Raw genomic sequence first — 17,493 nt, 5'->3', positions numbered from 1 at the left:
TCAATGGATTTTAATGTAACAGAGTGCAAACAGTTCACTGATAATATTTCAGGTTCCATGTTGCAACCAACTTTACAGAAACTATCATTTGTCTACATTTAGTGTAGACCAAAAAAAAAAAAAGAAAGAATATCCACAATTATCTGAAACAGTTATTAAAATATTTCTTCCCTTTCCAACTGTGTATCTGTATGAGGCTGATTTTTTCATATACTTCAACTAAAATAGTATACACAACAAACTGAATATACAAGAATCCAGTGGTATTCTATTGGGCCAGGCACTAAAGAGATTTTGTTTTGAAGAAGTTATTTTTCACTATAGATATATTATTTATATAAGCATACAATGGATTTATTAGAGTTACTTGTCAAGAAACGTTTCAATAATTTCTCAGTTTTAATTTCTAAGACAATGTTGTTTAACTCACATAAACAAATGCTTTTTTGGAATCCTCACTATTTTTGAGGAGTGTAAAGGATTCCTGAGTACATCTGAGGATACCATACTGCTTCGACATGAGGCTTAGATGTAAAAAGTCACATGGTTTCAGTATTTGCAATTTATGTAACATTATATGTGAGGTTGTAAAGTTGGTCTTAGATTGATGGAGGAAAGTTTTTCTTCAGTTGTTCAGTTCCTTGTCAACATTTCTTACTTCTTCATTTTAATGACTTTTGTTGTTTTCTAATTTTACGAGCAATACATGTTCATTGCAGACAATTAGAAATACATAAAGCATAAAGTAAAAACTAACAACTGCCTATCATCCTTGCCCTGCAGCGATAACCACCATTACATTTCAGTGCATTTCCTCCCAGTGTCTACATATTTTTTCACTGCAGCATAATTGACCTACAACACTATGTTAGTCCCAGGTGCACAAAATAGTGATTCAATATTTCTACACATTATGAAATAATCACCATAATGAGTCTAGGAATCATCTACTACCATACAAATATATTACAATATAATGCACTATATTCCCTGTGCCATATGTTTCATCTCTGTGACTCATTTATTATGTAACTGGAAATCTGTGGCAGGGCTGAATCCTAGGAGTGCTGGTAGGTGGGGCTGGTCCCTGGCCTGGTTGGCTGCCAGGCCTGCCTAGTGCACAGGCTGCAGGCTGCTGGTGGAGAGAGCTGGGTCCTGGCAGAGCTAGCTGCAAGGTTCCTGGGGTCCTGGGTCTGGTGTGGGCCCACTGATGAGGATGCCAGGTCCCAGCGCAGCTGGGTGGAGGGCTGGGAGACCTGTCATATTTCTTTCATCTTAAATTTGGATCCCTCTGTAGGAGATAATACTTATTACACAACTCTAGAAGTGGAAGAACTTGAATCACAAGGTCAATAAACGTTAAATTTGAATTAAAGGTTAGTTTCTGCAGGAGCATTTCAGATTTTCCACGATGGTATTGTACATTCCTTTTCTCATGGTTTGATTTTCGTTTTTGGTTTTAGCTACGTGGGCAAAAATCCATGTTCACAGCTCATGTTAGGAGTTGCATTTATGTATATAGAGATTGGAGTGGCACATCAGTAGATTCTGAAATTTTATTTAATTTCCTTTTACTTTACACATTCATAGTCTAATTTTAATGGCCATAAACTTTAAAAAGCTCAGAATGCATTTCATTCACAGGTAACCGTATTTCCTCACTGAAGGACTGCTATGATAAGAGTTGTCATAGGCAACTCATCAAAATTTATTTTTATGTTTTGCTTTTTAAAGAGTTTTTGAGAATAATTCAAATAAGATTCATGCATATATGCTTACTATCTAGACAGTGACTATTCATAATAGCCCACTATGTTTTTGTATTTTTAGAAGAAAAATAAATTAAATTGGAATAGATCAAAATTACTCAGTGAGACTCAAATATAATCATTTGGCAATTGAGTAAAGGTAATATAACACCAACTCTCAGTTATTTGCGTTACTCTCAACCTTGCCACCTTACTGCCAGGCTTCGATTACAATGCCACGTTTTAGGCATGTTCTACAGCAGAACTCCACTTCTAGGTGCTAATTCCTATGTTTACTGAATGGAAGTAAACCTCAAATCTCTGAGGTTTACAAGTCTAATACAGGTTCTCTGCTGCTCCACATTGCCTTACTGTGACACCTAGACTGACTCATGAACCTCTACTTAAAACACTGCTTGTCCCCCATCAGAAAAAAAAAAAATAGAAGAGGGGAGAGTATACCTCAGTAGTAGAACACATGCATAGCATGCATGAGGTCCTGGGTTCAATCCCCAGTACCTGCATTAAAAGAAAAAGTAAAATTAAAAAATCTAACTGCTCCCCCACAACAAAAAAATTGAAAAACAAACAAAAAAAGAGAAAATGGCAGTCTATCTGCTAGTTCTGAAGGTTTTGCCCCTAAATGATGTTCCAAATGTCTCTTTTCATTAAGCAGAGCAAGTTACAAGGTCAAGCCTGATGTACATTGGACTAGGAAATACACGTTTCCACAGGGAGGATAAGCAAATTGTTTTTAACCATAACATAATTTACTACAATAGATATAATCATTTTCTATTTTCTGACAGATAAGACAATAGTTTCTACTTGCAGTGATATCCTACACACAGAAAAAATAAGTGTGATCATGACCATGATTTTTTAATGTAATGAGTTTCATTTGCTTTTTATTGACAAATGTTTTATTTGGATTAAGAATAATAAGTGAATGGGCATGTTTTCATTTTAAGGTGCTCAAGGTGCTCCCTTTGCCTGTTTTGAAGAAGTTAATTCTCTGCATAATAGACTTGGAAACTGTGGTTTTCAAAATTCCCAACCATTACCTTGTGAACAGAAGTATGTATATAGAAATTTATTGTTTCATTGAATCATAAAAATTATATATTCCTCGTCAAGAGACATTAAATAGTATTTGAAAGTAAATCATGTATCTGGAGAACATTTTCAAATAATATTGTACTATGTTTTTCTTCTGTGCAATACAGTTCTCTTTTTTCTTTTTTTCTGCTTGTGTGTTAATAAGGAGACTAGATTAAGACAAATCCGGTGTTCATTACTAAAGGCAGAAAGTGGGCTCAGTGCAGAGGGAACAGATGAAATCACCCATCTCCAAGTCTTTCCCTGGAAGGCTTCCATCTGCATACTAGGAAATCTGCTACCTAAAGGTCAGGTTCCTAAGTTAGCACACATCTAGGGACTGACTGCAATCCTCCCCAGAGACTCGGGAAACTGACAGACACTTTCCCTACTGTCTCTTTTGTAGTCCACTTCCAAATCACCAGTATTTCCTTGTACAAGGAACTTGTACACATTTCTGCACCCACAGCTAACATTATACTTAATGGGAACAGCTGGGAGTATTACCTCTAAGATCAAGAATAATACAATAATGTCTTCTTTTGTCACTTCTAGTCAATGTAATACTGCAAGTCCCATCCAGAGCAATTAGGCAAGAAAAAAAAAATAAAAAGCATCCAAATCAGGAGGAGGAAAGCAAAATCTTCTTTGCCAGAGAAGATATGATCTTAATGTGTGGGCAACCTGAGACTTACCAAAAAACTGTTAGAACTAGTCAACAAAATCAGTACAGCTGCAAGATACCATCTCAATATACAAAAATCAGTTATACTTCTATAGACGAACAATGAAATATTGGAAAGAGAAATTAATAAAACAGTCCCATTTATAAATATCATCAAAAAGAAAATATTCCAGAATAAAGTTAACGAAGGGAATCAAAGATCTATACACTGAAAACTATCAGACATTGATAAAAGATACTGAAGAAAACCCAAATAAATACAAATACACTATATACCAATTGCTTGGAAGAACTAATGTTGTCTAAATATCCACCCAAAGCTATCTACAGATTCAGTACAATCCCTAACAAAATCCCAAGGACCTTTTTTTTTTTTTACAGAAATAGGAAAATAATCCTAAAATTGAATGGAACTACAAAAGATCCTAGATAGCCAAAACAATATTGAGAAAGGAGATTAAGCTCGAGCCATCACATTTCCTGATTTTAAACTGTATTACAAAGCTATAATAATCAAAAGAATATGCTATTAGCATAAAAACAGATGTATCAATGAAACAGAATAGCCTAGAAACAAATACATGCATACACAGTTAATTTTCAACAAAGGGGTCAAGATTATAAAATGGAGAAAAAAGAGACCCTTCAATAAATGGTGTAGGAAAACCTGTATTGCTATAGGAAAAAAAAAAATAAACTGGACTTCTGTCTTATACTATACACAAAAAAATCATCTCAAGGTGGGAAAAAAAATTTGAAAGTAAGACTTGAAACTGTAAAACTCCTAGAAGGAAATACAGGAGATAAGCGTCTTGACATTGGTCTTAGCAATGATTTTTTTTTTCAGATTGGCACCAAAAGCAAAAGCAACAAAAGAAAAATTAGACAACTAGGACTGTCTCAAACTAAAAAGCTTCTGCTCAGCACTGGAAACCATCCACAAAATAAAAGGGCAAACTATGGAATGGGAGGAAATATTTGCAAACCACATATCTGATAAGAGGTTAATATCCAAAATATGCAAGGAACTCTTAGATCTCAATAGCAAACAATATTTTAAAAATAATAATGATAATCTTTATTTAAAAATGGGCAAAGGACCCAAACAGATGTGTTTAAAAAAAAAACCAAAAACATACAATTGACCAACAAGTACATGAAAAGCTGCTTAATGTCACTAATCATTATGATCATGCAAATCAAAACCACAATGAGCTACCAGCTCATGCCTGTTAGAATGGCTATTATCAGAAAACAATGGATAACAAACACTGGTGAGGATGTGAAGAAAAGGGAGCCCTCCTGCACTGTTGGTGGGAATGTAATTTGATACAGTCATTACGGAAAACAGTATGGAGGTTCCTCAGGAAATTAAAAATAGAACTACCATATGATCCAGCAAAAGCTAAGGTATGGACACAGTAAGTGTCCACCAAGGGATCAAGAAAATGTAGAATGCATACAATGGAATATTCAGCTTTTAAAAAAGGTGGAAATCCTGACACTTGTGACAACGTGTATAAAGCTGTGGGGTGGTATGGTAAGTGAAATAAGCAGGTGATGAATTTTCCCAAAGAATATGATAAAACATGATGAGGGGAGAGTAAAAGTTGAGTTCTGAAATAGGAAAGGAAGGCATGTCTGAATACTTGAGTTCAGTGCATAGATTTTAGTTCTGCTACGGTGCTAATTAACTGGGTTGCATTCAGTTGTCGGGCACCATAAGACAATGTCATTTTGGCATTTTTCTGGTTTTATACTATCAGTTAAACAACAATTTATGTTATCATACATGTAATACAATTCTTTTTAGAAATGCAAATCAAAACTACAATGAGGTATCACCTCACACCAGTCAGAAAGGCTATCGTTCAAAAGCCCATGAACAATAAATGCTGGAGAGGGTGTGGAGAAAAGGGAACCTCCCACACTGCTGGTGAGAATGTAGTTTGCTGCAGATATTATGGAAAACAGTATAGAGATTCCTCCAGAGGCTAAAAAGGCTTACCATATGATCCAGCAATCCTATTCCTGGCCATATATCCAGAGGGAACATCAATTCAAAAACATACATGCACCCCAATGTTCATAGCAGCACTATTTACAATAGCCAAGACATGGAAACAACCCAAATGTCCATCGACAGATTGGATAAAGAAGTTGTGGGATATATATACAATGGAACACTATTCTGCCATAAAAAAGAATAAAACAATGCCATTTGCAGTAACATGGATGGACCTGGAGATCATCATTCTAAAAGAAGAAAGCCAGAAAGAGAAAGAAAAATACTATATGATATCACTTATATGTGAAATCTTAAAAAAAAAAAAAAAGAACAAATGAACTTATTTACAAAACAGAAACAGACTAACAGACATAGAAAACAAACTTATGGTTACCGGGAGTGGGGAGGGGGTGGGAAGGGATAAATTGAGTGTTTGAGATTTGCAGATACTAACTACTATATATAAAGTAAACAGGTTCATACTTCATAGCACAGGGAACTATATTCAACAGCTTACAGTAACCTCTAATGAAAAAGAATGTATGTATGTGTATGTAAAAAAATAAAAAAAAAAAACCTGATTTCATTAAAAGACAAAATGATTAAGACTTTTTTTCTTTTCATTTCCAGGGATGTTCTCTGTGGAAAATTAGCTTGTGTTTGGCCACAAAAGAATCCTTTCAAAACTGATGTTCGATCTGCGGTTTATTTGTATACTCAAGGACATGTATGCATAACTACAGGATCATCAGTGAGATCAGGTGGCAGAGATTATGCCTATGTGGCTGATGGCACTGTGTGTGGCGCACAAATGGTAACAAAATACGCTCATTTATATTTATCTGTGTTAAATTATGTGATTATCAGCTACATACTCCATGATGACTATCACAATCATACTGAATGGATTTGAACCTGGTGCTGCCACATATTTCCCATATGATAATGAAAAGATAATTAAACTAAGCCTCAGTTATCCAATAACATTTTGGATTAATCTGTCATCATTCCTAATGTGAGAACATGTGTTTTTAAGCACAAGATTCCACTAAATTATGAGTGATTTTTTTTAGATCTTTGAATTCCAATAGCTTGAAATCATTAAATTCTAATTTTGAGTTTTTAGTTTTTTCCTGTCTCACAAAGAAACTTCATTGAGTTTTCATGTTTCTTCAATCATTGGCTCATCTGTATGATCAAAATGTCAGTGTGAGAAGTTTGGAAGACCCAAACAAGACGCCTGTACTGGGAGAGCACAAGCTCATACAAGCTCTTGGCGATGTATGAGCTTGTGTTCGTACGTATGTGTAGTACTAGTCAGGCAGTCAAAAAATAAACGGAGAACAAAAATGGTTCAGAGGTTTATCGTGCTGTACACCAGAAATTGACACACTGTAACTGTACTTCAATTTTAAAAAAGAGTGCCAAAAACCTCTATGCAAGGGTTTATTTAATGTTTTAAATTTAATAAAAAATACATAACATAAACATGCAGTTTTAACCATTTTCATGTATACAAAATACTGTGGCATTTAGTACATTCACTTTTGTATATATGTAACTTTATTTCTGGGCTCTCTGTTGCATTAGTCAATACGTCTTAATTTATGCCAGAACCACACTGTTTTTATTGCTATAGCTTTATATTAAGTTTTGAAATCAGAAAGCGTGAGTCCTCCAGCTCTGTTATTTTTTAAGACTGCTTTGGTTATTTATAGAGTCTCTTGAGATTCCATATGCATTTTAGGACGGGAAAAAAGTGTCTTTGGAATTTTGATAGACTGCACTGAATTTACAGATGCTTTTGATAGTATTGATATCGTAACAATATTATGTCTTCCAGTCCATGAATACAGGGTAGCTTTCTATTTTTTTGTGTTTATTTAACTTATTTTTTAGTATTTCTTTTTAGTTTTCAGTGTATGCTTCTTGGTTAAGTTTAGCTGACTAATAATAGTTGATGCTATTCTAAATTGAATTTTTTTTAAATTTCCTTTTCAGAATATTCATTGTTAGTGTAAAGAAATGCATTTTATTTTTGTGTTAATATTCTAGCCTGCAACTTCACTGAATTCACTGATTAGTTCTAACTGGTATTTGTGTGTGTGGAGTCTTTACAGTTGACATATAAGATCATATCACCTACAAACAAATAATTTTAATTCTTTAACATGTGTATGCCTTTCATTTTTCTTGCCTAATTGCTCTGGCTAAAACTTCCAATGTTATACTGAAGAGAAGGGGCAAAAGTAGACTGGCATATGCAACATCATTCATTTATTGGCAATATACCAACACTCAGGAAATAAAAGCTAATTTTCGTTCTCATTGGATATATTCCTATTTTCAACGATTTAATCATATTATATGCTGATATTTTTAAAGAAATCAAAAGAACGTAAGTTAGGAGCTCAGTTAAAAAAAACAGAAAAAGGTAAATGAGGGGGAAAATGACTAATTTACCACTGGATTACCCACCTTTGACATCAGAAGGGTTTTACAATGGATACAAATTAAGTTAAAATATTTATCTTGTCAGATTATTCTGATCAACATTATAATAAGGATTCATGATAACTTATAATCCAAAATATTAATTTATATTTGAAACCCAAACCAAATTAATAAATTATGTTGCGGTTTTTTAGGGACAAATCATTAATATTGATCTAACCAGTTATTCATAACAGAACATTAACATAACAAATAAGACTATCCTGATAAAGATTCTCAATTCAATTCTCAATTGTAAGTATCAAAACCAAAATTATATGACTTTATTATATAAACTATGTTAAGGCAAGCATTCTCAAAATTTTTAAAAATTTATTATTGTTCACAATTTTGTATTGGAATGCCAGAATCTTTGTATTGGAGTACCAGAATCAGAATACTACGGAATAAAAGGTCTCAAGTTGGGCATCTCTTATACATCTATAACAAGTAGTTAATTCTTTTCTCCTATCAAATTTGTAAATAATTATGAAATACTATGTGTTTTGTTTTATTTCAGTATTGCGTAAATAAAACCTGCAAAGAAGTTCCTTTAATGGGATATAATTGTGATGCCACTGAAAAATGCAAAGGTAATGGGGTAAGTTACTTTTCTTTTTGTAGTTCTAAATTTCATGATATTTTTGTGGGTAATTCAAAATAAAAGTCTGTCCTGTTTGGGAGAATTGAAAGTCTACGTGACTTTCAATCTGACCTTGCCTAGGAATAGCTAACTAATATAAAGAAAATTAGCCAATCTTCAACTGATTCAAACGCTATTAAGTGAATTGTAGTATATGTGTACTGAATTTATTGTAAGAAACTACGACTTATGAATTTGTAACTTACTTAAATAAAACACATTTGTTTTCTTATGTGAATAAATGCACATTTTATTTATATTGTGAACATATTTGTTCTCCCTCATACCTTCCATAATTAAAATTTATGGCTTATATATTTTACAAAGGAAATTCAATTGTATAACGTTTTCTTTTTGGTCACTAGTTACCTTGTACTTTTAACATTTTTCTTGTATCTTTCTTCCTCTATCTTTATATCAAACAAGTAAGAACGATTTCTCCCTGCAAATATAACTGTCTTGCCCACTTTGGTACTTTGGCATTCTTTTACTTTTCACCTGTAAGTTGTGTTTTTCGACTTCGAGTTTGATGTTCTTGAGATATACTATTCATTATGTCAAGTTTTTCTAAAATTAATGTTATAGGGAAGTTACAGTCTATTTAGATTTGATATTCTAGATAAAGGTTCTAATATGTCATTGTTCATCTACCTTAATGAAAGGAATGAGGTGCTGATTTACTTTTTTTTTCAAAGAGTAGAGACAAACGTATGTGGGAGATACAGATTTAGAGGTCTCACATACCAGCCATGCAAAAATTTTGCCTTTCCACATAAAAAAATCCCTTTGTTGTCAGAGGATTATTGCATTTTACTTCCCCTCTCCCAAAACTTTGTACACTGTGTTGCACTGTCCTGTCGCTTTTGGTCCAGTCAGAGAGAGAGGTGATGCTAATTTAATTCCCCTTGCTTTGTGCCGAATGTTGTGAGATTACTTTTCTTTGGTTTTTGAGCTTAGAAATATTGCTGACAAGTGTCTAAGGTCTATGTTTTTTGTTTCATTTTTTTTTTCTATTAGAAAGTCAAATTACACACCCAGTCTGAAATAGCAAGTCATTCTTCATTTAATAAAATTTAATATTATTTATTTGGCTATTGCTTCTGCTCTAGCTGACAATCTTTCTCTTTCATTCAGTTAGTAAAAATGCAATGATGAGATCGATGGTATCCTCTGTTGACGTATGTTGCTTAGAAAATGGTAAATTAATTCAGGAAGGGGGAACGGTTTTGAATTAGGTTTGAAATAATAAGTAAGTGATATTCTAATGCTAATTTCTAAATTTTATGTTAAAATATTTATCACCACTGCACTAAATATCAAAAAATAGAGATACTGATGTGTAAAACAGAAGGACACTTTATGGAATTCAATGTTACAGAGAAAAGAGACTTAAAATTTTAATAATCTTTCTTTACTTTCTTTTTTTGTTGATTCATCGTTAGTGTAAAGAAATGCAACTGATTTTTGTACATTACCTTGTAACCTGCTACCTTGCTGAATTCGTCGATTAGTTCTAGTAGCTTTTGTGTGGACCTTTTAGGGTTTTCTATATATAGTATCATGTCATCTGCATATAGTGACACTTTTACCCCTTCTTTTCCAATTTGGATCTCTTTTATTTCTCTCTCTTGCCTGATGGCTGTGGCTAGGACTTCCAAGACTATGTTGAATAGGAGTGGTGACAGTGAACAGCCTTGTCTTGTCCCAGATTTTAGTGGGAAGCTTTTGAGTTTTTCACCGTTGAGTACTATGCTGGCTGTAGGTTTGTCATATGTAGCTTTTATTATGTTGAGATATGTTCCCTCTATACTCACTTTGGTGAGAGTTTTTTTTATCATAAATAGGTGTTGAATTTTATCAAATGCTTTTTCTGCATCTATTGAGATGATCATGTGGTTTTTGTCCTTTCTCTTGTTGATGTGATGTATTACATTGATTGATTAGTGTATACTGAACCACCCTTGTGTCCTTGGGATGAACCCCACTTGATCATGATGTACAATCTTTTTTATGTGCTGTTCGATTCTATTTGCTAATATTTTGGTGAGGATTTTTGCATCTATGTTCATCAGTGATATTGGGCTGTAATTCTCTTTTTGGTAGTATCTTTGCCTGGTTTTGGTATCAGGATGATTGTGGCTTCACAGAATGAGTTTGGGAGTATTATAATAATAATCTTTACACACAAAGAATTTAATACTATCAGTGTGCATGGACAGAACACAATATCTGAATCAGAATTATAAAAATATGCATACCATTGAATATTATGTCTATTTTTAAAATGTGCCAGTCTATATTTATACATACAGGTATAGGAATACAGTCATAATATAACATCAGTCTGTTAGTTTGGCAAAAACCTATGAATGTGTGTTTACATGGGTTTGTGGATGTGAGTATATGTGTTTATATATGAATATATATATCACAGAAAATAGTTAGCAATGGAGAGTGGGACTTCATTAGTGGATGAAGACACTTTTAGTTCTGTGCATCTGAACTGTTTGAATTTTATAAAATTTTAGTTACATGTTTTACTTTAAAATGAAAATTAATACTAAATTATTGAAATGTCAAAACACAGGTAACATGTAAACTCACTGAATATGAACTGCTAACAATTCAAGCTTATTATAAAGTTTTATTGTATATTTTAAGTATTTTTTTTGCATCTATGTTTTATTTTGAAAAATTATTTACATAAAAATGAAATACAAATGGTTGATCAATAGTATTAAATTTTGAAAAAGGGGCTAGGATATAAGAAATTAAAGTGGCCAAGTCAATTGATGGCAGTTTTATCACAATATTTTATATATAAATTAAAGTGCATGAATAGAAAATGTGGAAGTGGTGACAGCAAATGTTTCATAAATAACTAAATGAAGTACTATTTGTGAAAAATTCTAAATTCACCCAATGATGCTCTTCTCTGTGAATACAGTGGCCATAATTTTATTGACTCCCATTTACTAAAAAATGATTGAGGAAGACAAAGTATTTATCAAAAACAGTCAGTATATGCAGGCCAGAAATAAACTATAATGTAGGGTAGTGATTTTGTCTTTGACTATTATGTTGCCAAAATTTTCACTACTTTTTCTAATCTATCCTCATGATACACAGTCTTAATAAACTTAACAAATAATGATTTTATTCTTTTGAATTTAGGTATTTATATATAACATTTGAAGATTACCATGATTTACAGTGATTATGCATTTTTCTGTTTCAGATATGTAATAATTTAGGTAATTGTCATTGCCTTCCTGGATATAGGCCTCCATATTGTGAATTACAAATTGATTCACCAGGAGGAAGTATTGATGATGGAAACGTTCATACATCTGGTGAGTAAAAACTGAACTTTCAAAACAAAATATAATATTAACATTGTTTTATAAAATAATTGAAGAAATATACTGCTGAGTCACATCTTTCATGATCTCCTGAGTAATTAAAATAGTTATCTTAAATAGTGGCTTTAATTAAATTAGGATTAAATAGTATTTGTAATGAGTTTTCCTCAGAGACACTCAGCTTTAATCAACTTAGTCACCAAGATAGAATATAGTACTCTTAAGTATAAATAAATTTTACAGCAAGAATTCAAAACAAATTTCAGTATGGATGAATGAACACTACACATATTATGTGCATTCTATGTTATTAAAAACTTGGTAGGTTATTAAAAAATGACTGTAGGATGAGGTGTTATTCTGAGTTAAATTTAGACAAAAACATATGATGAACTGTAAGTATATGTACTTATTAGGAAATACTAGTAAATTACATTTGGGGTGATGGAGTACATGTTTATACTTTCTCTTGTTCTCATGAATGAAGGCAAGTGGCTATTCATTGATTCAACATCCATTTATGATAAAAACTCTCAACAAAGTGTGTATAGAGGGACTATATCTCAACATAACAGAGCCATATATGACAAACCCAAAGTTAACATTTTACTCAAGAGTGAAAACCTGAAAGCTTTTCCTCTAAGATCAGGAACAAGACAAGGATGCCCACTCTCACCAGTTTTATTCAACATAGCACTGGGAGTCCTGCCCACAGGAATTCAACAACAACAACAACAAAGAAATAAAAGGACTCCAAATTGGAAAGAAAGAAGTAAAGCTATCACTACTTGTAGATGACATAATGTGTGTGTGTGTATATATATGTGTGTATATGTATATCTATATATACACACACACATTAAAGGAAATCCCTGTAAAAATCATCCAGCAGGCTCAATTGAGAAACTGACAAGCTGATTATAAACTTTAAACAGAAATTCAAAGAACCAAAAATTGCCAAAATTACTTTGAAAAAGAGTGATGTGGAAAAAACACACCACCCAATTTCAAAACTTTCTATAAAGCTACAGTAACCAACAGTGTAACACTGATGTCAACACAAATATGTAGATCAATGGAACAGAATAAAGAACTGGAAACAGACCCAGAGATATACAGAAAACAGATAATCAATAAAAGTGTAAAGCAATTCAGTGAGTAACTTGGATATCAACAAAATTAAAAACTTTTGCTTTTTAAAAGTCAGTTAGGTATATACCTAATAAGGTATATTCAGAATATATACAAATTTTACATTCAGGACATATAATCCTTAAAACTTAATGAAAAATAAATAGCCCTATAAAAATGGGTAAAATATTTGAACTGAACATCTTATCAAAGAAGATATGGCAAATAAGCACATGTGAAGATACTCAACATCATTGTTCATCAAGGAAATGCAAATTAAAATCACAATTAGATACCATTACATTCCTTTAAAATTTGTTTACATTTAAAGGGCTAACCACATGAAGGCCAAGGTGTGAGGGTAGTATCTCATACACTACTGTTGAAATGTAAAATTGTGCAGTTTCTGCAAGGTAAACATTCAAACCATGTAATTCAGTCATTTTTACCCAAGAGAATAGAATGCTTTCACCCACACAGAATTTTGTATACAAATGTTCATAACAACTTTATGCGTAATAGATAAAATTGGGAAACAACCCAAATCAACAGGTGATGGATCAACAAAGCACGGTGTATCCAAACAATAGTGTATTATCGAATATTAAGAAGGAACAAGCTATTGTTAAATGAGCCAATGTAGATGGCGTGAACATTTATGTTGTGTGAAAGAAGCAAGATAATAATGAATACATACTGTCTATTTGTATTAAATTGTAGAACATGCAAACTAGTTTATAGTGAAAGAATGCAGATCAGATCAGGGGTTGCCTGTGGGGGGAGGGGTAGCATGGCAGGATCATAAATGGGCAAGAGGAAACTTTTGTGGATGACGCATATACTCATTACACTTGACCCTTGGACAACACAGATTTAGACCACCCAGATCCACTTATGTGCAGATTTTCAAAAAAAAAAAACCAACAAAAAACGACAGCATCCCAGGTTGGTTGAATCCACGAAAGGGGAACCTTAGACACGGAGGACCAATGCTAAAGCTATACATGGATTTTAGACTGCTGGGCGTGGATACCCTGTCAATGACAATAATCAATAAACAATCAACAATAAGAATAGAAAAAAGTTTTACACAAGCCAAACTGTGGACTATAGCCCAGAAGCCAGCTTCCCAGATGGCTCTGAGATGCTGCTCTCTCAAGAAGTAGGATTTTCGGCACAGTTTTATATCTTGTCAGAACAAAGAACATTCAGTGGATCAGGGATACATTTCTTCAAGGTTTCAAAAAAACAAGACCAGCACATACACGTACAGCATGTATGGTATGGCCTTGGCACCTGGGAACGGAGTCCTATCATCAAAGGAGGACCAGCGTTGGCATCCCAGGTAGAGGGTCACTTAACCTTTATTTTTAACATGGACATGCTTTACTTCTGGTCAATATGCCCTTTTCTTTAATAATTAAGGTGTACAATATATGTCTGATAGGCCACAAACAGGTTATTTCAGTTGGCATAAAATTCAAGTTAACTCATGTATAAGCCAGAATGACTTCCCTATATCTCAAGATGTAAAGATTTATTTTATCAATTCCCTCCTTTTGATCATAAACCTTTTGTTAGAAAGCACTGATGATCAAAACCCCTAACCCCCCAATAAGGAAACAAAATCCTAACCTCTGTGTCTTTCAAGGGTCAACCATATTTTGACTGATGTGGTACCTTTATAAATGGATACATATAATAAAACCTATAAAATTGTACATTTTAAATAGGCCTATTAATACATGTCTTAAATAACTCAATAAAGCTGTTAAAATAGCAAAATTTAAATAACATGATAGTCACACTATTTTGTTGTCAGATCTCAGGCATTAAACTTATGTTATTTACTTATCAAAAAACAAAAGAATTTTACATTAAATGAAGAAAACTCCCAACTGTCAAAACAGAATCTTTTAGATGTTTGCCTTATTGGAGGAGTATGCGTTTGCTAAATCTTATCCATCTGTACAGTTATATGTTTGCATTTCATTGTATATGAAGAATAACTATAATAAAAAAGGAAAATATCATACATACCAAAATTGTCATCCACTGGTAATGGGAATGTAATTTCTACAGCCACTTGGGAAAATCATTGGAAAATTTACTAATGTTCCATATAGACATATGCTATGAATATGCCACTTCCAAGGGCATATACGTGAGAGAGATGCACACAAATGGTGACTAAGAGACATGGAGGGTAACACTCAGAGCAGCACTATTCATAACACCCATAACTGCAAATTACCCAAATGCTCTTAAGTAGAATGCATTAACAGCTGTTATTTCTACATGAAGATATTCTATGCAGTGATGAGAATGAATATTTTACAACTGTAAGCAATAATATGGGTGAATCTCCAAATTAGGTAATATTGAGCAAAAAAAATCGGAATAAAAGTATATAAAATATAACTCTATTTATATAAAATTTAAAATCTGTCAAAAATGATCCATGCTCTTGGGAGACAATGGATTAGTGATTCTCACTGGGAAGGACAGAGGCTGAAAGAAAGCTGATTGGAGGTCCTTAAATGTAAGTGAATTGCAAGGTTTTAGTTTGGAATTTTTTTTCCATTTCAAAAACTAAATAGAAAGGAAAATTTGGAGTGTGAGAGGGAAGATGATACAGGGTAGAGGAGATGGAAAATGATTTAGATAATCTTCACATGTTTTTCCACATGTTGTCAATATATTTTCCAGGACTCAACTATTTGCTTTATTCTTTCTTTTTAAAATTTGCTTTATTCTTTATTTCTTCAATTTAAAAAATTTTGTACTTTGTATGTGTGATGTGAAAAAAACAAAAAATAAACAAAAACACAGGTGCTGGTAATATGACATTCCTGGATTTGGTGCTGCTTACACAGATGTGTTCAACTCAGGATATCCTTTGAGTTGTATAATTACAGCATGCATGCATTTCTGTTAGTCTGCTGTACTTCAGTAAAAATTTTACTAATTAATCGTGGAAGAAGTCCATGAATGATGATTAGAAAATGTTCTGAGGATGCTTTTGGGATTCTCTCAGGCCATGTTTTGAGGTCTGGGTGATCGTGCTAATTCTTGGCTAATACATTTATTTATTATGTACTTTTGTGAATTGTGTAATACTTCCATTTTTTAAGCTTAAGAAGTAACAAAAGGGCATGATATGTTATTGAATGTCAATGGGGGGAATACACACAACACAAACACGTTACATGTGGGTAGATACAGATACAAGTATAGGTATGGATACGGATTTTATTCATATGTATAAAATATAAACACTAGGTGGAGAAACATTAAGTCATTTAAAAATGGTTTCCCCCAAGGACAGAAACTATGTGACTTGGCAAGGGAGGGGTTGGGGGTTTCATGATGTATTTCTTTCCAAATTTTTAACTTAAGCCCTATTACTGTATCACCTTTTAAAATATTGATGCCATAAATAAGCTGAATGTAGTAAGCAGAACTCAAAACACGTATCCAGTATCATAATAATTAAACAAATATGCATGAAAGATGAACAGTAAATCTATGAAAAATGCATTTTAGAAGGTATTAAAATTTCAGTTCTACATATGATTTTATATATGTACATATAACAGTGAAATAAATATAAATTTCTTTAAATATTCAATGAATATCCACTGATTCCTGTGTTTCACTTCTAGATATAACTTTGGTTAAAAAAGGCTACAAAACACATCAGAGCAACTGGCTTACTTTGAGTTTCTACATTGTTCTGCCCTTTTTCGTATTTTTCACCACTATGATCATAAAGCGAAATGAAATGAGAAAAGTATGCAACAGAGAGAATGCAGAATACGAGGGGTAAATATTATTGCACAAATAACTCATTATCTTAAATTGTGCTGATCCTTAACTAGGGTCATAAATTCATGACCATATGATATTTGTTATATTTCTTATTCAGTTTGTGCCGTTTTAAATCTAAGGCAAATGGCATTTTAACAGTTTTCTTTTCCCAATAGTTTGTGTTGTTAATGTATTGAGGCAAATCAAAATTTTGACTGCTCTAAAACTGTTTTCCTGATGAGTATTCCACACTGAACTAGAAATGTAATATGTCAGAGAAGACTATTTGGTGCATCTCGTTAAGTTCCTTTTCCAGTTAGACCTACATTAAGTACTGGTGTTTGTTTCTTTCAGGGCAAGCCTTTTTTCCAATTTAGAATTTTTGTTAAAACTGTCACTAATAAATCCTTGAATCCCATGATTTTTCTCTTTAGTAGTCTCAAATACTGTTAAAAAAATCTACAGAATTCCTTTGAAATTACATAATGTTTCTTATCATTTTGTACATGCTCTTT

The 17,493-nt window shown here is 32.8% G+C and overlaps 1 protein-coding gene across 2 annotated transcripts in view; it reads left to right on the top strand.

Annotated features, from left to right (window-relative positions):
- Nucleotides 1-17,157, top strand: part of ADAM18 (ADAM metallopeptidase domain 18) — a 50,920-nt gene extending 33,763 nt beyond the window's left edge. For both annotated transcript variants that reach the window (XM_032468690.1, XM_032468691.1), the window contains 6 exons: nucleotides 2,720-2,825; nucleotides 6,170-6,353; nucleotides 8,553-8,633; nucleotides 11,914-12,032; nucleotides 13,788-13,792; nucleotides 16,834-17,157. In XM_032468690.1, the coding sequence (XP_032324581.1) occupies nucleotides 2,720-2,825; nucleotides 6,170-6,353; nucleotides 8,553-8,633; nucleotides 11,914-12,032; nucleotides 13,788-13,792; nucleotides 16,834-16,997 (659 nt within the window). In that variant the 3' untranslated portion in view covers nucleotides 16,998-17,157. The remainder of the gene's footprint in view (nucleotides 1-2,719; nucleotides 2,826-6,169; nucleotides 6,354-8,552; nucleotides 8,634-11,913; nucleotides 12,033-13,787; nucleotides 13,793-16,833) is intronic.
- Nucleotides 17,158-17,493: the final 336 nt, after the last annotated feature.

The sequence above is a fragment of the Camelus ferus genome, chromosome 26 (genome assembly GCF_009834535.1).
Source record: "Camelus ferus isolate YT-003-E chromosome 26, BCGSAC_Cfer_1.0, whole genome shotgun sequence".
NCBI lineage: Eukaryota > Metazoa > Chordata > Mammalia > Artiodactyla > Camelidae > Camelus > Camelus ferus.
This window is presented reverse-complemented; position numbering and strand designations above follow the sequence as displayed.